Source organism: Mesitornis unicolor, unplaced genomic scaffold (assembly GCF_000695765.1).
Source record: "Mesitornis unicolor isolate BGI_N332 unplaced genomic scaffold, ASM69576v1 scaffold35553, whole genome shotgun sequence".
Classification (NCBI taxonomy): domain Eukaryota; kingdom Metazoa; phylum Chordata; class Aves; order Mesitornithiformes; family Mesitornithidae; genus Mesitornis; species Mesitornis unicolor.
In genome coordinates this window covers 32,363-54,704 of record NW_010173260.1, presented here as the reverse complement: position 1 = coordinate 54,704, position 22,342 = coordinate 32,363, and the positions used below count along the sequence as shown (strand labels likewise).

The following is a 22,342-nucleotide window of genomic DNA, read 5'->3' as shown; positions in this document are numbered from 1 at the left end:
CTATGTGAGATGTTAGCTTCATCAGTAAGCACACTTGTGCACTTTAAAACATATATATATATTTAGGGTAATAGTCAAGTGATTTTATTTCCTGTTTGGAGGAATAAGAAGTCTTCCTAATTTGTTAGTATATATACTGCTCAGGTTTTTAGCTCGACCAGTATGAGAACAAAGCTAGAAAGAAAAAGAATGACGCTTAAAGTCTTGGTTTTTTAAAAGGTATGCAGCTGCTGGGTGAGATGTCTGTAAATGTTTTCAGAAATAACCACACTATTAATTTCTGAGTCAAATGTATTAAAGCTTGATTCCTCAGAGATGATGAAATTTGCATTGGGTTATGCTTGTCTGTAGAAAGGAAATAGGAAGAAGTCCCATTCCCTATTTGTAGGTATTGGATTGGATACTGGTATCAAAGAAGAAAATGGTTTACCTCTTTTTTAAAATTCAGACTGGAAAGTTGAAGAGGAACAGTAAAGGGAAGATCTGGACTTCAAAAAATCAGGAGGCTAAAAAAAATTGGTTAGAGGAATGTATCTTTGTTTTTTTTTAAAAGTAGATACAGTGGATGTTGGAGAACAGCAGGAGAGATCAGAAATCAAATGATCAAGATAAATAGAAATGAGAATTCTTCTTCCTGGATGAGAGCATTCTTACATTAATGATGTTGTTTTCATTTCAAATGCTTGATCCTTTTGAAGCTTTAAAACAAACAGAATTCAATAAATGAACTTGTATTCTTCCAGCTGTGCCTACTTGTTCCTGGTATTATTTGGTTGTTAAGGAAGAGTAGTGATGCAAAGTAACTGCCATTATGTTTGCTTGGTTGGTTGGGGCAGTCCCATCATCTTCCATATATATATATATGTGTGTGTGTGTGTATATTGGATTTGGACTAGTTTAGCTGGATTTTACGTTTTCCTATTGAGCTTGGAGCTAAGTGACATTCCTTCACCCACCTCTGAATTTTCACACTAAAAATACCATGAGCTTAAATGTTAGTTTCCTGCGACCCATTAAGTGAAAGACTTCAGATGATCTCCAGGGTGGAGGCTGTCACCTTTGATTGTGGTCTGCAGCGGTATTATTTTATTACAGTTGCACGTTTGCAGTACAGTTTGTGGGAATCAGAGATTATGTGGGAAGCAAGCATATTTGATAACACAAATTTCCACAGAACAGTTTTAATCGCAGTCATCTTCAAATGAGACAGAGGTGGTTTTGACCTGACTTCTCTAAATCCATATAGCAGCAAATACAGCTTGGATAAAAACAATCTCTGCCCCAAAATACAGCTCATGTGAGGAGGGAATGAACAAAGCTACTTGTGGTAGATGCTAATCTTACCACTTAATGCATGTAGGAAAAGTGCTTGGAAACTCAAGCAATAAGGGAAGAGGCTAATTAAAAGTCATAGAATTAATGCTAGGGTCTGTTTTTCTACAAGTCTCTTTGTTTTTTTAATCATGTTATTGACTCCCTGGATTTGCCACAATTTTCTTGTAAGAAGAGGAAGCTTAGGGATTTATTAACTAAACAAATTGTAAGCAAACAAATTCTGTTTTGGAGGTAGGACTCCTGGAACATTTTTGTCATTTGTTTGGCTTTGGAAGAGGACAAAACACATAGTGAAACTGAGAGTGTTTTCAGTCACTGGAGAGGTCATTTTAAACTGCTGGATTAAATTTTGTCTAGGCCCTGAAAAGGCAATCAAGTGTCAGTTTACATACACAAGGGCATATGTTTGCACATCTAAATCATTGTGTGTTTATTATAAACTGACTTAACATTCAAGCCAGCCAGAGTGTCTTTAACCTCTCCCCTAGACACTGCAGCTGACTGGTGAACACAAAAGATCTCAAGTAGGAGACACCTGTGCTTTTAGAATGAGAGATTGTGTTTAGTACCGGGTTAGAAACTCATTAGTACATACCCACAGCAACTAGGTGGTATGTGAGTAGCCACCTTGCTGTTTTGGAGTGTAATGTTCGTCTGTAACGACTGCTGGTTTGCTCTTGTGATGTTGGTCATTGCATCACCCAAAAAAGCCAGAAATTACCATTTTGATCAGGTGAAATTGAAGGACTAATTCAGATTCACATAGGTTTTGTTTCTGTGTGGATTCTAAATTTTGTGTCAAAGTACTTTAAATGAAATGTTGTTGAAGTCGTGTATTGTGGAATTGTGACTATGACCAGGAAGCGTAGCAGGTGTGAGAACTGCCCTTCTCCCACAGTGTTCTGCTGGAGCGAGAGTGCTGCAGGCTGAGAAACGAGAATAGGCAAAGGTGACAGAATATGCTGTTACATTTGTCCTATTTGGCTTATGGAAAAAGCTGTGAGAAGCTTTGTTTGAAAGTTTTGCAACTAAGTATACACTCAGCACAGGCAAGTGGGCAGATGCTGTTCATACTAGCTCCTCAATCTATTTTTTTCCGAACAAGCATATTTACACTGTTATCTGAGTATTTTAGGTATTTTGGAACACAATTTTGCAATACGTGACTCTTGAAATAGTAAAAGATAAATATGAGAGATCACAAAACAAGACTTTGAGGACCAGTTTTTATTCTGTTTATGCAGAAGAAATCTGGCATTTGGACTCGCAGTTGCCTAGTCCGTGTGCATCAGCAGGGTGGGTATTTCTGACACTTCCTAAAAAATGTTGGCTGTTGAGGTCTTCAGATTGTTTTATGTAATATCTATAGCTTTAACTAGGAAGTGTTTGCCAAAAAGTAAATTACAGTTAATTCCCTGATTTCAGTAACTTCTCGGTTGGTGATGAGGGTTATATTCTTTCTATGGAACGGAATGTCAAATGAAAACATCTTGGTAAAGTTTGTTACGTGCTGAAGGTTTTGTTATGCCTTGTATGTTGATGTTTTTCCATAAAGATTTATAATAACAAGAGAAAATGATTGATGAAAATAATGCTTTGCAGGATGTGCATGTGAGATAGTGTGATTGCCTGGTATTTTTTATACTGCTGAAATCCTGGGGCACTGAGTGAAGTACAGCATGGGTGACTCTGGCTGCTTGTTCTCACTGTTACTAATTTTTTGGCTGAAATCTTATTACAAGTTATTTGATATTTGCTCAGATGCTACAAATGAATATTACCTAGTAAATATTTCACCCTAAAATTTAATTACAAACAAGCAAGTACTTTGATTTTCTATGTTAAAAAATAATTTCGTCCTCATGGACTTCTTTTTCCTGGAAGTCATCTGAGTATTATGTGCCTCCTATTTCTCAATTTTAAAGTTTCTTTCCTTTTCTGCTTGTGTGGGATGGATGACTTCATGTTGTCTTTGGAGCTTGTTAACAAGCTGAGTTGAGCCTCCACCAAAGTGAAGTCCGCAAGTATTCCAATTTTCTTTTTTGATGTTTACCTTCCTAGTTCTTGTAGAAGGTACACAGTGACTCAGTTTTTCTTTACTGGTTTACTGCTCGCTTACCACTCTCTTTCATTAGGGCAGCAGGTTTTCACAGTTCACTTTGTTTTGCTGGAAAACATGGTTCATGTTCATTGAGGTGGAATATGAGAGCCAGTGACATGTTTCTATCTTCTAGTAGTTCTTAACCTTATTTAGAGTGTCTACTTGCATGCAGCCATGTGTCTCTTGAAATGTTCCCTTGGAGAGCCTTTTTTAGTAAGATGAACATAACTGAAATTGTAATTCTTTCAGTAATATCTACATGAAAAGAAATAACACTAATCTCTTATAAAACAGACCTACTAAGGGTTAGGTATGTTGTAGATCCGTAGCGGTCATCATCAGCTCTGACTTGTGGTTGTCAAGCACTTGTGGACCTCTGGAAATAGAGGTGTCCGAAATTTGTCAATGTTTGACATTTGTTTTTATTTAAAGAAACAGTATTGGATGTTCTTTCTGGGGCATCTTTATCTTGTATTTAGTAATACTTCACGAGGAAACCATTGGGTGTTCATGAAGACTCAGAAGTCTTTGTTGTATAGAAATGTGGAGTCCCATTTTTCCTAAACGGTGGTAATGAGTGTGCCTAAACTGTAATGGCAGAATAGTCGGAGCAAAGTCAGAAGCAAATTAATTCCCAATTTCAATAAATTTTGACATAAGAGCTTTAACTGTATTTTTTAGTTGTTTTGGAGCAGGCAATGGAAAATCCTAGCTGTAGCCTATCCTGTCCTAAGCTTGCCCCTTGCAAATATTGAGAAATTTTAAGAGTATTTTAGAAATCATTATGAGTAAAATAAGAACAGTCAGCAATGGGGTTTTTAACATTTTTCAAGTTTCTCTGCTGCTGTACAATGGAAAAAGTAAGAGTTCTGATCATGTTTTTGCTTTTCAGGACTTAAAAATGGCAGCAGAAGATTCTTATATGATGTCTGATCCCCAAGTAAGTGGATTTTTGTATCTTCCATATCCCTATATTCTCTCCTAGCACTCTGTTCTGGCTTCCTCTCATGTTGTCCTGTCATTTCCTAGGCTTGACTATATGGAGATATAAAAGCATTGCAGCTTTTGGCAGAAATGAGGTTTGGGGAAATCTAGGGGTTTTCTCTCTAAGGTGTTTTTTATGTGACCTGTACAGTACCTTGCTACTGGTGAAATGACCAAAATGAAAAGGGAAGCTTGGCCTGCGGAAAGAAGCAATTGAAAAAATACTCATTTTTATTATGCCCTCTCTGCCTGTGACACTTGCTCTGAAATTTCTTCCATGGTGGACAATGGGCTTTATCTGCAAATTAAGCCCTTTATGCCCTAAGAGGCCGCTTCCATATTTATTTTTTTTTTGGTGAAATTTGCATTGACCATGATGACTGAAATGTTCCTTCACTCACACAGATCAGTACACCTAGCCTTCCGAAGTTCTTCCTGATCTCATTAGGTCACTTTATGATTCATTTGAATTGTGAGAATGGTGCTTCAGTGAAGAACGGATAATTGCTATTCACTTTAATTTCCAAAAAGAAACTATTTAATTATTTATGCTTGCTCCGCTTTGGAAGAAGATGGATTTATACCTGACAACAATTACAGTGAGTTAAGACATGTCAGTGTTCAAAGAAAACCAAACCAACTTTAACCTGGGTATACTGTTTTTTTATGTTAGAGCTTGTAAATATATTTACATGAGGAATGTGGTCTGGTCGGGTTTAATCACAGAAGTGGAAATGAAAACTCGTAGGTTCTCAGCAAGGCCTTGGGCAAGACACCTAGGGTCAGATTTCCAGAATTTACCACCTAAGCTCTTTTGAATATATTGCTGTTGGTGCACGTAAGCAAGATGTGTGCTTAGAAACTGCGCTGAGTTCAGTGCGGTCTCACGATACCGGTAAAATTGGTCAGTACTATCAGCTTTGCTTGCACTGCTGTTGCCAGCAAAATTAAACGGTATGTAAAATGTTTACGTACTGCACCGCGGTGTTTGCAGTCTCAGTGTTTGCAGAGAACTTTGAAATTCTTTGCTGATAGATGCTTTATGAAATTATGTAAATATGTAGTAATGAAGAGTATTTTTTTTTCAACATAGATGTTTACAATGGATCAGTTCATGGGAATGAATGCATTATTTAATAATACAAATTACATCACTTCAGACTTACCACTACGAACAGGTAGGAACTGTTGCTATTTGATTGTGCTATTGTTCTGCTGTTTCTTCCAGTTTGTTTTTCTTGTGAAGTTCTTTTCAGAGGCTTTTTTGTTTACACTCTTGTATTTCATAATACTGGATCCCAGAGTTGTCATCTGGACTTCTTATTTATACCCTTATGCAGCTCTTTCTTACCCTCATGAAACTTTCAACAGTAAGGCAAATCTGATTCTATTTTGGCTTGTACAGAAACAGAATGTTTCAATGAGTTTAATGGTTTGAGTGACCAAAGAGCTTTGAGTGACCTGTTTTTATAAATTATTTTGGTTTTTCTAAATTTGCATCCTCAGGGACCTACAAGTTTGTATTGCCAGTTTGGAAAGTGCAATGTGTACTATTTTTTTCTCTTTTGAATGGTGTTTCATGTGTTGTAATAATTCTTAAGGTGCTTGTTTTTCACTAATAAAATCTAGGGTATCTTGAACTTCCTGTATTACTCGAATCTGTTTTTCCTTCTCGGTGACTTTTCTGTTTCCTGTAAAGTGGCAGTCTGGTATTAAACGTACCTGACAATTTCCTGAATAATAACACAAGTTTGAAAGTTCAGAGTCAAATTTTGCAGCCAACCACTGAAAATAAGCAAAGATCGGCAGTTCTTCCAGTATGGTTCCAGATAAGGAATATCAAATAGAAGTGTGTTTATATCTCAGCCAGTATTAGCTGCTTGATCAACCTTTGTCTGATTTTGCTTATTAAATTTCTTTATAGGCATTACTTCTTTCTTGAATTTAGAAAAGTCTGTTTCTCTTAGTTTATTAGAATAGCTGATTTGAAAGGAGGAAGGAAATAAAAAATATTTAAGCATTTGAGTTTTTTCTTTATATATATCTCCAATAATGTATCTCCAATATAGCTACTAATGTCTCCTAACGTCACAAGTTTCTGTTGTTGATCTGTTTGACTCTGTTGTATCAGAATGTAGCTGGTATCTTATGTATTGCAAATTGCTTTATTTTGTTGAAAATTCAAATCACTTTTGTTTCAAATATTTGATATACTTGGCAGTAGTGAAGGTGTGAAGGGTAAAGTGAAATAAGCAACCTGCTTTTTACTGTTAGATAAAATTCCACCATAACATAACAATAAATGCTGATTTTAAAATGAAAATTAAGGCGTTCTTACTGTTTCAGTGTTTCCTGGTTTAAACCATACTTCAGTTTTCTTGACTGAATAGTAGTGAGGAAGGACCAAGAAATGCATATGTTACAGATAATGTTTCAAGATGAAATGTTCTGATGAGCAAACCTCTTGACAAATATAAACAAGCATCCAACAAATTAATGTTGCAATCATTTGTTTGCGGTATGTTTTTTTTAAGGCAGATAAAATTGTTCAGTACGATTCATCTGTGTAGGATTAAAGGGCTTGTGCATTGTATACCAAGGGGTTTTTTCCCACTGTTTTTACAGAGTTCCTGTGGAACAAATAAGGTTCTTGGAATTTTGATTTCCCCATAATGATCTCTCTTACGTGTTCCTTTTAAGCTTTCTCTGTACTCCTCATGCCAGACTCATTCCATACAAATTATTCAGATATATAAAACTGATTTTTCAGATATCTGTGTCCTGTCTAAACTAGAAAACAGCTGCTTTTAAAACCATGTGGGGGAGTCAAGAATTCACTGAGTTCTGGGGTCACAGAAGACTCTTACTGAGCTAAGTCTAGCTCTATCCTTAATTTGCAAAATTGCTTGGAAAAGGCCCCTTTTTAATGGCACAGCTCTTGTCTGCTACTGCACTACAGGTGGCAAGTTCCCTGTGCACAAAATGGAATTTAATAAAGGATCATGGATTTCAGGTTATCACAAACAAAAAATTAATCATAGGTTCCAGAAAAAGTTGATCACTTCAGTGCCATCCGATGATGCCCTAGTGGTTTTGTTTCTTGAGTAGTATCACTATAATGCTTACTTCCTCCCCTGCTGGACACTGGTGTGTCGTTACTGTGGACTAGCTCTTCACTTGTAAGGTAACACAATAATTTATATATTGCACTTTAGTTGTTTCCAAGCAGGAACTAACGATTTCTTTCTACACAGCAAGGCCAGTTAAAAATTCATGTGGCGTTTTCAAAAAGTTCTTCCAGATGAGATGAGGAGAGGGTGAAATAAGTGTCATACAATGGATTTTTCTCTAGGACAGTCCAGATCTAAACAGAAAGAACCAAGGACATAAATTGTTGCTCATGATTCGGTATTGTGCCTCCATCTTTCAGTCTGCATTCAGAAATGCACCATGTCGGACTTACTACATTGTCAGGCAGGTTTAATCTATAACTGTGGATTGCCATATCATGCCAGCGTAGCTGAATCAACAGATAACTGGGGAATTTGGGGACTTTCTGATGATAGATGTTCTGCTGTTATGTTAATATTTACAGTAATAGTAAAAAACCTTTGAGATGTCAGGACAAGGATTCTTTCAATGAGGTTGTCGGTGTTCAAGTGTCTTCGCTCACTTCTTTTTCTATTTCACATATGTCGGTTTTAAGTAAAAATAAGACTTGGTTATTTTGTCTCTAAAGCTGTAGTAGATAGTTACCTAGTGGTTCAAGTTCTACATTTACATCTAAATCTAGAAAGAGAAGTATTCTCTGTGTGTCTTTGGTGAAAAAAGGATGTATCAAATGCCATAACAACTAGTGCCTTGACAGTGCAAGCTGCAGGGCTGACCTGTGTGTTTAAAACATCCCCAGCAGCAAGGGCAGTGGCTCACCAAGTCAACCTGTTCTTTGGCTCATTGGGACATATCCTGGCTTTGAGAGTCAGGTACTAATTCTCAGTGGCATCGGGGATAGGGGGAATTGTATCCATGACATGTATTTAGCCAGTGTAAAAACAGGTTTGCATAAGCATGATGTCTGCTGTGTAGTAGAGGGACAAAGCGTTGCCTTAAATTGGAGATGAAATGGGCAGAGCTATGAGCAAAGTGTTTTATAATTTGGGGTATTTCTTACTTCCTCTTGATTATACAAGGCCATCTACAGCCATGTAACGTAGCAATCTGTGTGCCTCTTAGAGATGGTTTTGGGAACTGGTGAATCGTTTTGGTTTTTAGGGGCTCTGATGTAACTACCTGTCGGCACTGAAGTGTGGTACTGTTTTCTTTATTGCAGTCAGACTAAGCCTGTGAAGTGGAAGCAGGGCCATCAGCAGCTGGACTCTATTGCCTGCAGGCTACTAAAATAACAGTTTTCTGATATTTCTTGAACGTCCTCTGCCCAGCCCTCTGTGATGCTTGCTGTTGAAACATGAAAAGGGAATAGAAGGGAAAAGAAGGCACTTACCAAAAACTTCATTTTCTGTTTTTTCAGAGAGAGGTAATGTTAGGAAGAGATTCAAGGAAGCCTGACCATCACCAAAAATTAGTGTTCATTTTCCCTGTCCCATAGCAGTGGCCCTAATCCTCAGAAGCATGAGCAGACTTAACATACTGCTTCTGATGTTTTTTCTAGACCTCTTCTGCTTGTATGTTGAAGAGTGAACTCTGAGGGAAGAGAGAGGCTAAGTGAAGCCTGTGTGCTGCTTGCTATAAACATATTTTGAACACTGCTGAGATGCAAGACAGTGTTCCTGTGTGCGTGAATCCCTGAGGGGGAGGATATGCAAATGCTATGATAGGCCTTCAGGAAGGATGAGACACTGGGAGATCTTCAGTCTGAGCTTCTAGCAGCAAGGTACCACTGCCAGGATGGACACAAGAGGGTTGGTGTTGGATTTAACAGTCAAAACCTAGAGGCTATGAGCATTTTCATCCATGTCTGCAAAGCAAAACAGCACACAGTTACAAGGGTGAGGTGCCTGTTCTGCAGAACCCACTAATAGAGAGGAGGTGAAGGGGGGACTTGACCGTGGTTGGTTGCAGTTTAAATTGAATGGTTTCAGGTACTGGGTAAGCTGTTAAAGAAAGGACCTCACTAGTCCTGCAGTGCTGCCAGGCTTGTAGGGATATCACACCAACCTCACAGACCTTTTTTTATCTTGACTTTGCCATGACGGGAAGAAGGAACCAAGAGAGGGGAACCAAGATGGCAGCTCCTTTGGGAAGTGCATGTGCAGGGTGAGGTCTGTCAAGAGGAGGAAAGAATGTAAGTGGTGGGAGCATCAAGATGCAGGAGGGCCTCTGACTCAGGCAGGAAGGAAAATGAAGAAATGTAGCAGTTGAAGAAAGCGTGGGGAAGTGGGACTGTGACTCAGGCTGGAGGGGAGGCAGTGGGACGCGCGTCAGCCTGTGGCAACCAAGGCAAGAAGACAGAAGGGGAAGCACTGAAGCATACCCGGGATGTGGCAGCCTGCACCTCCAGGCTGGAGGACTGCGTCTTTTAGTTGCAGTTGTTTGCCCTCCTGGCTGCAACAGTGCCAGGCACATCGTGAGGAGTGTTCACGTCAAAACTTGGCTCTTGGCAGCCGTGAGAGTCATCGTCCTGTGTAGAGGCCAACTCCATGACTGTGTGCTGCTACAGCCTCTCTGGAGGGCAAAAGTAGAACTTAAGCTGTGCATTAAGTAGCGTTCCTTCTTGTGGTTGTTTAGCACTTAAAGCGGGTTGCTTGTTAAACAAGAACTTGAAGCAAGCCACTTTCCAGCCTAGAACAGAGGTACGAAAGATCATCACAAATCTCAGCATTATTAGTTTTGCTTGCAAGGTGTACATCTTCAGGTTCCTTCTGTCTGTCTGCTTAGACCAGGCACACCTACTAATAGAAGTGAAATATTAAAAACTTCCCTGTGCAAAACACTAAACATATTTTCTTTTCCCTTTGGGAGAAGATGAGAGAGCGTAAGAAGGAACCACACATAGCCAGTGTAGTGCTGTCTAATGTACTTCTGGAAAGTATTCAGAGTTTAGTGAAGACAGCTGTATGAGACCTTCCACTAAGTAAAATCCTTTTTATAGTCAAAATATCATGCCATTTATGCTTGGAAGTAACTTTGAATACTGCTGCTTTATTTTTAAATAGCATTGCAGATGTAATTAAGTGCCTTGCGTTAGAGCGCCTTCTCTGTACTGTTACTTGCATCTGGTTCAGATGCTATACCAGAGAAGTGCTTAGTCGTTGTAAAAGAGAAAATGTTTAGTCACAAAACCCAAAGGTTAAAATGAGACCTCACAAAACTTTGTTTTAATGATGACAGGCATCTAATTTGCTTTTGTATATTTACACTGCACTTTTTTTTTACTTTTGGAGTATGAGTGTATAAGATATATTTTAATTCTTATTATCAGTATATTTGTATACTTTTTATAAGCTTTTTTCCAAGGGCGCATAACGACCACAGTCCTAAGTTTTCCATTTTCCTGAGTTTTCACAAGTGCTATGCAAGGTGAAACCATTTCAGTGGGACAAAGAATTCACCTTGAGCTTTCCAATATGCCAACATAGTGTATATCCCTCTCTTAGGGGTTTGAATTTCCTTGTACTGAGGAAAGGTTGGAACCTGGGTCTGCTGCATCCTGGGGGACTGCTGCAGCCACTTTGCTGTTTGATAAAAGAGCGCTTCCTTTGCTGGCTGATACAGGAGAGAAAGCAGTAGCATTTTGTGCTGTTACTAACCCAATGTATATGCCCTGAAAATGAATTCCTAAAAGGAGAACAGCCAAACAATTACTTGGCAGTTCCTCCCCTGGAAGCTTGGTTGAAAGTTGAACTACATGGTTGTATTTTAGGTGCTTTATTTCTGCCAGTACCTGGAAGGTACAAGGCCTCTGGTTTGTTGAAGTATAAAATTTCAGATGCCTAACTCATGAGGAGGGTTAGAGATCTGTGAACAGAGGCCTTAAACTTAAGGGCTGATACAGTGCTTAAACCCAGCTCGACTCATCTTGAGTCCATGTTGCAGATGAAAACTGAAGCATGAAACCACACCAAAGCTAAATATTACTCTATGTCTTTTAAAGTTTCTGAAGTCCAAACTGTTTTTCATGCTTTCTAATGTAAGATGATGTGTATACGGTCTTGAGGCAATCATTTTTACTTTTTCAAGAAAGAGTTTTGGACTTAGGAAATAAATAATATGTAAAATACGTGTTATGACCAACATTTGAAATATAACTTTAGCATGAAGCTGATTCAGTTGCTGAGTCAGCCAGCTTCAACGGCAAAATACTAATTCCTTCTATTAGCATATTTACCAAAACTTCCATTTTGAGAGAAGCCTGTTCAGTTAAGACCTGTGCTGACTGAAGACATGGAGGACTGTTTTATTAAGGTGAAGTTGAGTTGAGGAGCTGAAAAGGTTGCATGTAGTCATACTACAAACTATAAATTAATGACTCCCCTGCCATTTTTAATTATCGAGGAACATTAGGCCTATTGGCAAATTGAAGTTGACGCAAGTATGTAGTGCTGTGCTGAAGCCAAGTGCGACCTAGCTGAGGTGGCTGGATGGTGTGGTACTGCAGATGGTGCAGAGGCAGATCCCACCTGGATGCTGGCAGGGTGCAGTCTGCTTTCTGTGCTTGCAGGCTCTGCCACATAGCTGTAGCTCGTCTGCTTTGGAGGTTTCATGTCTCCCAGTAAGCTTGCTTGATTCCTTAGCATTAATACATTTAATTATAAGTAATGCTACATAATTCCAACGGGAATGTAACTGGCAAAATATGGTGTAGGCATTCACAGTGAAGCTGTCATTTGAGATCTGCTTTGATAACAACTGAATTTTTAGCGTTGAAATAGGAATCTTCTTCTCTGCTCAGCAAGGGGCAGGGAAGAAATCATACCTCTAGTTTTCAGACTTGGGAGTGCCTTGCATTTTAAGAGGTATTTCACAGCTGTCCACTGAGGGAGCTGCCCTTCTCAGTGTAAATAATCTAAACGATGAGAATTAGAGCTAAGCTTTGATCAGGTGATGAATTCTTAACTCTGGTGGCACCAAGTTCTCATTGGATTTAGGGACTGCTTAAAGGCTATTTAAACTGGTGAATTTTGAATGAGGTTTGTGGGATGAAGTTAGCCACTGTGCAGGGGAGTGGTGCAAGACTGAAAGTTATTAAACGGAACCTTTGAAAGACACAAATAAGAGTTTTAGTAGAACATAATCCTATGTATTGGCATCATGCTCAAAGATGCCTCTCATTATAGAGTCTGCAACTGTCAAATAGAGTACGTTACGTGTTTTTAGAGACACACCAGAAGAGTATATTAAAGTTTTAGCTGAAATTATTAAAAGAATGTAAATTGTTTCGTCTTCTCAGTTCCAGGCTTTTTTTCTAAAGCAGTTCTGACTGTTAAGACATGTTGAGACAGCTTAAATTCCTCTTATATTCCCATACCTCAGAGCTTCCCATTGGCTGTCTCTAGACTTTCAAAAACACCTATTCAGTAGGATGCCCCAGGGTCAAAAGCTTGTGAGTGTAGTCTTTAGAGCCCAAGGGGTTTAAATGTAAAAGTTAACCTTAGCTCAGGAAGGCCAGGCTGCTTGTCAACAGCAAGGGGAGGATCCTGCTCTTACTCACCCTTGCGAGTCTTAACTGAGGGATCAGAGTTGCTCGTTTAGGCCTTCTGAGCTAAAATTACTTTTTTGAGTTAATGCTTCCCTTCTTACTCCACTGGTCTTGGGGTCGTTTGGAAATGACAGACTGCCAAGTGATTAAATTATTAAAATTTAAGTTCTGAAGATGCTTAGGTGCTTTCAAAAATGTTATCTCAAGACATTCAAGGACATCCATTTTACCCCTGCAACTTAGATGTCATAGTAATAGAAATACAATGTCTATTATTACTTTTCTTTCTTTTATGTTAGCAGATGGACCATATCTTCAAATCATAGAACAGCCAAAACAGGTAAGAACACTACATTCTGAAAATCTTTAAGGTAATGATGTCACTATATTCAGCTTTGAATAAAAGTGACTTAAGATGAGAAAAAAAGAATATTGAAGAGGCTGAACTGTCATAACAAATGTGGCACTTAACCATGAGCAGTTTTTCCTCTCACTTTCGTAGTTAAGTCGTTTCCTGTTTTGTTCTGTTTTCATCTTTGTGTCTTTCTAGAAGTGTCATAAGACAAAAAAAAACACAAAACAAAACCTGAGGGTTTTTAAATAAATGTTTTGCTTAGTATAGACTCTTCATCTTAGAAGTGACTCTTACGGTACCCCAGTATTTTGAAACATAAACTATTAGACCAAACATGGAAGAATTTAGAATTTGTTTCGTGTTTTTTGAAATATACGAAAGAAAAAAACCTATTTCATTCTGTTTCCAAGTTACAGGAACTTTTGACTTGTGCTTTGTCGCATAAAGAAATTCAGTTGTCCTTTGAGATTCCTTTTGTCACAGTTGACTGTTTTGAATAACCCAAGAAAAATGAAGATAAATGCTCGATTGTAACTTTCTTTGTTACTGAGCAAACACTCACTTAGGCTTCTCTGATATTAAAGTTATCCCAGTGCATTGGTTAGTTTTCATGCAACTGATCTGCAAAGTGATTGTTGTGTGAAGATTGCCCTGAAGTATGCCAGGATGATGTTCCTCTTCAGCTGGTGGCATCAGCAATTGCAAGTACTTGAAGGTATTACAGTGTGGAGACCCCTTTCCTGCCTATCCCAATCAGATGCATAACATCCCACCCTATAGAGCTGTTAAGTAGACAGTGGAAGAGGGTGACTAAAAGCTGTCCCATCCTGTGCTTGGTCTGCTGCAGGAGCGTGCCTCAATCCAGTCTTCCTGGTAGGATGTGGTAAGGAACATTTGTTTCGGCCACATACCACGGACATTTTTCTGCTCAAGCACCCCTCCAGGAATAGGGACACTTCATGGTCATAGGTGAAACAGAAGTGTGCTGTGAACCCTTGGAACAATACACGGCCTTGTTGTTTTTTTGGTTCATCCCAAATCAGGCCATGTCTTCGCACTGTGGAGCCTACAGTGTGCAGTGCCTAAGGAGAAATGGCCGTTTCCATGCATGACTTCTCAGCAAGCAGCTCCTGTAATGGAGTACCCATGTGGGAAGCTGAGCAGTGGTTTATAACATAGTGATGAGGCTGACCCATCAGCAGTGCTGTGCTTGTAATCGTTTTTGGAGCAGAGAGACAGCTAGAGGGGAATAAGTTTGTATGTGTGAAAACATAGCTAGGGTAGCAAGGGCAGTAGGTGGGGAGAGACCACACAGATGACTGCTGGATCTGTTTGATTGAAGGCATAGAAGTGAAGACTGGGTTGTCTCATGTGTTGTGAGTGTAGAGTTTGCTTTGCTTTTTGGACAACTTGAGTTCAAGCTCATCATAGCTGGGCACTTCACTTCCAATACACTCAGTCATTCGGTTCACTGTGGGAAGGCAAATACATGCTTAAGGATGAATTATGTTGTCTGGTCAGTATCTGAATAAAAGTCAGATCTTTACATTTGCCTGGGAAGCAAAGTCTAAACTGAAAAAGGCTTTAGTGGGATAGGTATTGAAGCTAATGATTACAGAGTAATTTTTGAACTGTGGTGTTCCCTATATTAGATGAGAGTTTTGCCAGCAATTGTAGGACTGGAGAACAGATGTGCAAGTATTCAAACTTGGGGGCGACATGAAATAATACTGTTGTGTTAGGGTTACCAAATACATTTGTTTAAACGTTGCATCTTTTATGCTATAGATAACCCTGTAAAGTGAAGATGATGTTGTTTCCTATGAATAAAAATGGAATAAATGGACAGCTGTACTCCAGAGTGGTTGTTAATGTCCTACAGTTCCCTGAAGTATGTTCAGGCATCTATATATGTAGCTGAGATGAAAACCCAGCCATTCAAAGCCCACTAAAGCTTTTGTGCCATTTCTGGACTCTGCTCGGAGATACAGCTTTCCCATGCTCATCCCAGAGGGAAGAAGCATTTCTGTTTCATCCCTGTTCTTTTCTTTATGATGCTTTGGATTTCCTGAATTATTATTGGCTTCAATTGTCTCTACCTAGCAGCAGTCATGGGAGAGAATAACTGCTCTTGCATTCTCTATCTTTTAATTTTTATCGTGTTCTGAGAGTATGAATACTCTCAAAATAGATCGCTGCTTCAAAATATCTCTACTTACTGAAAGAAAAATTTCAGGTTGCTGCTGTGTGAAAGAGTGAGAACAGAACAGTTTCTCCAGGCCTACGGTTCAGTGGTGCTTTGTTAATCAGCACTCAGACAGCATTTCAGGCATGAACAGTTGTAACTTTTCTGGCCAGGCCAGTCTTGTTTGTGTGTGCGTGCTCGCTCATGAGTGCATGTCCTCTTTTTTTTTAACTTTTGTTTCTAAACAGCTTCCAAGTTTCTTTTTCTTTATTTCCACAGAGGGGGTTTCGTTTCCGATACGTGTGCGAAGGACCTTCGCATGGTGGACTTCCTGGTGCTTCTAGTGAAAAGAACAAAAAATCATACCCTCAGGTCAAAGTGAGTACATAAATCATTAATTTGGTGAACTGAATGGAAGTGTCTCATGTATGTGTATAGGACCTTACTGCATATCAACATAATTTTGTATGAAATTAGGCAAGACTGACTGTATTTCAATCCCAACTTTCAACATGTAACTGGTTTTGAAAAGGAAGTTTTCTTCCTATTTATGGAGTTATTTTGGCACCATCTTTATCTGCCAGCAGTTGAGCAGTAAGCTTTCCTGCAACCGCTGCCTCACTGCCCTCACACAGACTATTGGAGCTCTTCCTTAAGGTGCAGCTTTAGCATAAAGCAAGGCTTGAGCTGCTCAGTTACTCCACTCCTGCCTAGCATACAGCAAAACACGAGTCTACTCAGTTACTCCACTGTTCTAAGATGCTATGCACTAAGTTTTCCTTCCTCTTTTGGGTCATGTTACTCCTTATACAATAGCTCTAGGATACTCAGTTCTTAAAGACCTAATTCCTTTACAGTTGATGGAGAACTCATTTTAATAGGAACAGGATTATGCTGAGGCGTTCACTGAATGTTTTGCTTTTTTTTTTCCCCTGGAGAATATTCAAGAATATTAATCAAAGAAACATTCTATGCTAGCACAATATGAAGATTATAACAGTGGTGATTAATCATTCTAGGATTAGAGAAGAACTGTCTTTGCCTATGGTTCTTGTAGCATGTTCTTTTTCCATGGAAGTGGGGAAAAGATACACTGTGTCTTTTCAGTATTTAACTTAATGGAAGTCTTGGTGTATTGGACTGTGGCACTATAGACTGTCTCATGAGGAGCAGGCTTAATGTATTTTAATTCTGGTGTTATCTCTTACTCTCCTTTAAGGAGAGAGAAGGGGAGGGATGAGTGGCAAGCAGTCGTCCTCTCCCTTATGTGCCACTCCTCGACTTTCTCTGCAGTGTGTGTGTAGTTATTCTGCAGTTCTTGAGAAAGGCTGGAGTTTGGAACAGTTACATCTCCATTATGAATCAGAATGAGCATGACTCAGTGGAAAATAATCAGCACTGGCTAAGATAGCCTAGGGTGTTAGTCTTGTGAGCTGAGAAGTGGCTGGGAAAGCTGATTTCATATAGGCTTGCAAAACTCCCGTGAAAAACTACTAGCCCAGGCAAAGGATCTACTTGCTTTTCCCTTTCCTGTTGTGATGGTAATGATGAACCAGTGAATGAAATTTCACTGGTATGTTCAGATATAAAATAATTTACCTCAATTGAGCCAGATCTTTGGATTCCAATCCAATTTGTATTGATAATAATACCAGTGATACGTCATAATGGTGTGATGGGTCACACAAAAGCACAAGAAGGAGATGTACAGTGAGGAATTGTACAGGAAATGGAATTTCTCTGTGAGTGAACTAGAAAGCACAATGTTCTTTGGCTTTCCATCAAACCTTCTGTTTTCATTGATCATCAGATTTTAATTTTATCTAAATCTTACACACACACACATATATGTGTGTCTCTTCCCCTCTCTCCTTCCCTCTCCTACTGTGTGCATCTGGCTTTTTTTTAGTACAAATCCCCACATGGCAACACCTGCTGGGAGAGGCTGGCAAGGGAACACAACAAGTAAATTCCTCAAGGCCATTGCTTGTTAGTGCCTGTTCTTGATTCAAGTGGTGCCAGTAAAGACAGAAGTGTTTCACACCTTTTCCTGTAAGTCTCTTTTGTGTTTTGTCAAAGAGTGCTCACCTTGTCATGACTGAGGTGAGCACAATTGAAGACTGCTGGTTATTGTTGCACTGGGGGGTTTTTGTCTTGTTTTGGGTTTTTTGGGTTTTTTTTACTCTTATGCCAAGGCTTTCACCATAAAACCTCCATTAGTTGGTCACAGTGCTGTGAGCTTTGGCTATACTGTAAAAAGGAGGTTTTGTGACAGATATTTAAACCTTGGCCACGGTGTGGTCAGTGCAGCTCACATTGGGATCTTTCTTTTGCTTGGCCAACTCTGCACAGAAAGGTGATGTGATTTACCAGTTGCTACCACATTGTGTCCTGAAAATAGACATCTTTGGTGCACAAAAAAGCATTGCAGTCTCCCTACTCCCTTTTTGTAGGATTATGGATTGAAAGCCAAAAAACCCCACATTTGTCTGATAAAACCTCTTGCATAATGTGGACTGTTCTGCACCCAGTCCCTAACTGGTAACTGAGCTGGAACACATGAAGATGTATCTTTCATTTCAAGGCTGGAGGGCTGGAGGCTTTGCTGTGTCTCTAAGCAAGATGTTTTGGTAGTTAATTATATGTTTAACTACCTCCTGTATAGTGTATTAGGAGATGGTGTAGATCAGGAATGAGCGTAGTGGTTCTGCAATGCCGGTCTTTGCACTTAAGACAAATCTGCACTGGCCAGCAAGGTGGAATTGATTTAAAACCTCTTGTATTAACAGCACAGTCAAGACAAATGGAGTCTAGATAACAGTAATGTTTTTCTATAATATTAAAAAATAGGATTAATTAATCTTTATAGTATATTCCTTTGTTTAGCCCTACCTTTGCTAACAGTAATCCTGATACTGTGCACAAAACTTCTTAAATCTTCAGAGGATTTTATGTAACTCCTCATGCAGTTACGTAGAGCAGAGAAGTTGTAGATACTGAACATGTTATAATGAAGTTACATTTCATGGCAAGTTTCATGATTACAGCAGAAAGCTACCTAAAGTTTTTCATTTAAATTTCATTTTCATCTTCTTAGTGTAAGTAGCACAATGCTGGAAAATTTTTCTATCTAGAACAGCTGAAGTGAAAGCGCTTGAGCTGCTTATTCATCATTAGCTTTTTGTCCAGAGGAAAAAACAACCATCAGTTTAAGAAGAAATAATAAAACTGAATTGTCTAATACTATCACTAGCTTACTTAACTGTCTACATGTTTAAATCATAATTTGCTTGGGTTTATGTATTTGAAAAACTGAGAAAACTTGTACAGAAAATTTCCACTGGCCTTCTTATATGTTTACCATGTGTGCCCTGATCTTGAATACTGATGTTAGCGTAGGCATATTTATGTTTCACACTGAAGTACTAGATCCAGTTTTGGGTGTGAAAATAATTTGCTGAAAATAGTGGTGTGAGGGAAATGTCCTGAGTTTTCGTCTCCTTGGGGGCAAATCTACGTGGGTGGCTGCAAACTCAAGTTGTCTGTTCTCTGTGAGCTGGTGGTGAATCAACTCCAGCCCAGAGGCTGAGGAACCGATGGCTCAGAGGTTGCTCCAGCCAGTGAGCACCATCTCTCTGCACATGAGTTTGGACACTGTGCAGTTCGATATGCGAATCAGTGCGGCATACCAATTAGACATCTGAAGAACCCAGGCACCTGAAGAGGAGGACTACTCATCCTGTCATGTCCTGCAGCTCTCCTAAGTTATACCTCAGTTTGGAGATAAGCATTTTTATTGAAATTGGGAGCAGTTATGAAAAATAAGCTAAGTCACTTTGTTGATGTGCCTTCTTGGTGAAGAAAGGAGCAGCGTATTTGCTTCCCCTCCCCCCCCCAGGAATTAAATTCTAGAGTGACAGATTGCTGATTACAAGTTAAAAATTGTTTTAACAGCTAAATTAAGGAATAAACATGTGACAAGAATGAACAGACTTTTTGTTACATATCTTTACCCCTCTTAAAAAAACCTATACTGAACAAAATTCAGCCGGAGCTAAATTCAGTGAGATTTGTGCTTTTTACTGGTAGGGTTAATTTGGCCGAATATGGGGCACCAAGTCCCTAGTTGGGCTTCTAAAGCAGAGCACCTGTCTCTGTATTTTTGGCATGAGAGTGACCTCTCATCCAGAGGATCAGATGATCTTTATCTCCCATTGGTTTAAGTTACTTTACATTGCTTATTCTCAGACCTCTCACTGTTCAGTTGCCTAAATGATTCGTACCACATCTGAAATATTTTGTCTTAAACTAATAGCTGAAAAAAAAGATGCTGCTCTGTGAAAACATACTGCTTATAATGAGTGAGTGATGCCTCATCTGTGAAGTACTTTGTATGCACGTGTTGAGGACAGCACTAGTCACACTCTGGAGGTTAGGTAGGATTGGGGTTATGATTGCCGTAACACAGTGATTAGGAAGAGAAATTGGTATTTTTGTAGTTGCAGGCTTTGTAGGTTTGACATGGTCTTTTCCATAATGTGCTTTCTGTTGTTGACCAGTTGGTTTCACTTCTTGCTTGTAAGAGTAACTGGAAAAAACATCTTTGAAGTAGGAAGACGTTCTTACAAAGTTTTTGTAAAGTTCTAGAAACCATAAAACATTGTCTAGGGTCTGGATCACAGGAGGATGTGAAGTAACTGAAAAACTTTAAACTCTTGTTTTGAAATAGTCTTGATTTCAAGTTCATAGGGTCCTTTTAATCTCTCAGACAGATCTCTCTCAGAAACAGCAGATAAATGTGAGCCTGCAGCACTTTAACTTTATCAGATTAGATCAATTGAATGCTACCTCAGTACAGGATGTAATCAAGTATTACAGCTATGCTCTTCCCAGGAGCTCCTTATTTTCTTTTTTCTCCCCTATCTTTAATTTGAAGTTCGGTAGCTATTTTATTCAGATCACAGCTCTTGATTTTGAGCAGTACAGCACCCACATGCTATCTCCCTCTCATGTTGAATTTATGTTTTTGTGTCAACACTATAATCCTTAGGTTTCCGTAGATATTAAGCACTGTAATGTACTGTCTACCTTTTAATGCCTTTGGCAGTGTTTTTTAATTCCTTACGTAAAAGGTGATAGTTTTTTGTGTATCTTAGTGCCAGAGTAGATTTTAAGTTATTCTGAAATTGTGGCATCAATGATTCAAGGACACTGAAAAGTTATTTCAGACTTGATTTATGGTACATATGGTTATTTAACCACTGAAGCTATTTTGCTGGGCATCAAGATAACCTGGATGTCTCAAAATCAAGTAAGAAAGTCTGTCTATAAGAATATAGGTAGGAAACAGTTCAGGGACATTCTGTAGCTTTTGCAGCATAGGACATCAGACTGAATGACGACAATAGTCCTTTCTTGGCCTATGACCTACATAAGGTATTACGTTTGAAGAACTCTTTTGTTTTTCCCCTGAGAGAGACTACAAAGATCACGCTGAGCTGAGTAAGGGGAGCAGATTGCAATCTGGTTACCACTGCAGTTACATGTTCTGCTTTCAGAGACTGGAAAGTCCTTGACGTGCAGCAGTCCTACCTACAGTTTCACTGTGGTTTCTACAGCTGATGAAGGATTGTCTTGAACTTTTTTGATGTGATAGTAGAACATGCGTGTTACTCATAATGAATATAATGAGAGAGATGTGCTCGGAACTTTGTAGCAGGGAAAGCCTTGTTCAGTGAGGGACAAAGTGAAAATAATTATTAAAAAGCCCCCCTCTTGACAAGTTTATCATAGTAGTGGTGGTGAGTGGTGACATGTAGCACCAAAACACAATCATTTTTAGTTTCACATGACTTTGTGAAAGTTACATATGGATCCTCACATCTTGTCACTGCTGGGAAATGGTGAAGCAGTGATTATCCTGCATCTCTGCATTGTATCAGTCCAGAAAGGGTTACAGTTTGGAAACAGGAGGAAGCCTGAGTACCCCATGTTCTGTATTTTAGAAACTGCTGCTTGTAAGATGCACATTAGTACAGCATTATACAGTTAACTGGCAGGCCGTGAGTAATGAGGACGTTAGCACACCTGTTTCTCCTGGAACAGCTCTTTCATAGTTGGAATATTTTTTTGTTTGCTTTTAGCAGTGAATAGGAAGATGGGGAGGGCACCCGTTGTAGGTGTGCAGAGCATTTCAGCTGTGATGGAATGGGTTCAAGAGAGGGGTTAAGTGGAGTGAAGGGAGCAAGCAGGACTTAGTAATGTGGTGAAATTGTGGCAGTCTCTGGTTATCAGCATTTTATCAACAATATAACCTTAAGTATTCAGTTCATCACTGATTCATCACTTTAATGTTTATCTCGATCCTTTAATATCTTGGTTGATTAGATCTGTAAGCTGCTGTAACACAAAGAACTTTGCCCAAGGCAAATTAGAAGAAAAATTAGAGGAGGGGAAAAAAAAACCCACATTGATAAAAGGGTTAATTAAGTGAATTGGAAGGAAGGTAATGTTTGCTTTTTAAAAGTGGGGTAATTTTATGTTCAGTGTAATTTGAACGTGGTGTGTAACCGGTAACTGGCTTGAAGAGTAAATAAAGTTCTAAATAATATATATAAAGCAAGTAACTTACCGATACGGTAAGTTATTAGTAATTTCAGGTTTGTTTTTCAGGCATTACTTGACATCACAATTTAAAAATCTATTTAGAAAAAATATATTTTAGAA

The 22,342-nt window shown here is 39.0% G+C and overlaps 1 protein-coding gene across 1 annotated transcript in view; it reads left to right on the top strand.

Moving 5' to 3' along the window:
- The first annotated feature begins 4,329 nt into the window (after positions 1-4,329).
- NFKB1 (nuclear factor of kappa light polypeptide gene enhancer in B-cells 1) overlaps positions 4,330-22,342 on the top strand; it is a 47,124-nt gene continuing 29,111 nt past the window's right edge. The window contains exons 1-4 of the mRNA XM_010180676.1: positions 4,330-4,376; positions 5,514-5,598; positions 13,376-13,416; positions 15,896-15,994. Coding sequence (XP_010178978.1) covers positions 4,338-4,376; positions 5,514-5,598; positions 13,376-13,416; positions 15,896-15,994 — 264 coding nt within the window. The 5' untranslated portion in view covers positions 4,330-4,337. The remainder of the gene's footprint in view (positions 4,377-5,513; positions 5,599-13,375; positions 13,417-15,895; positions 15,995-22,342) is intronic.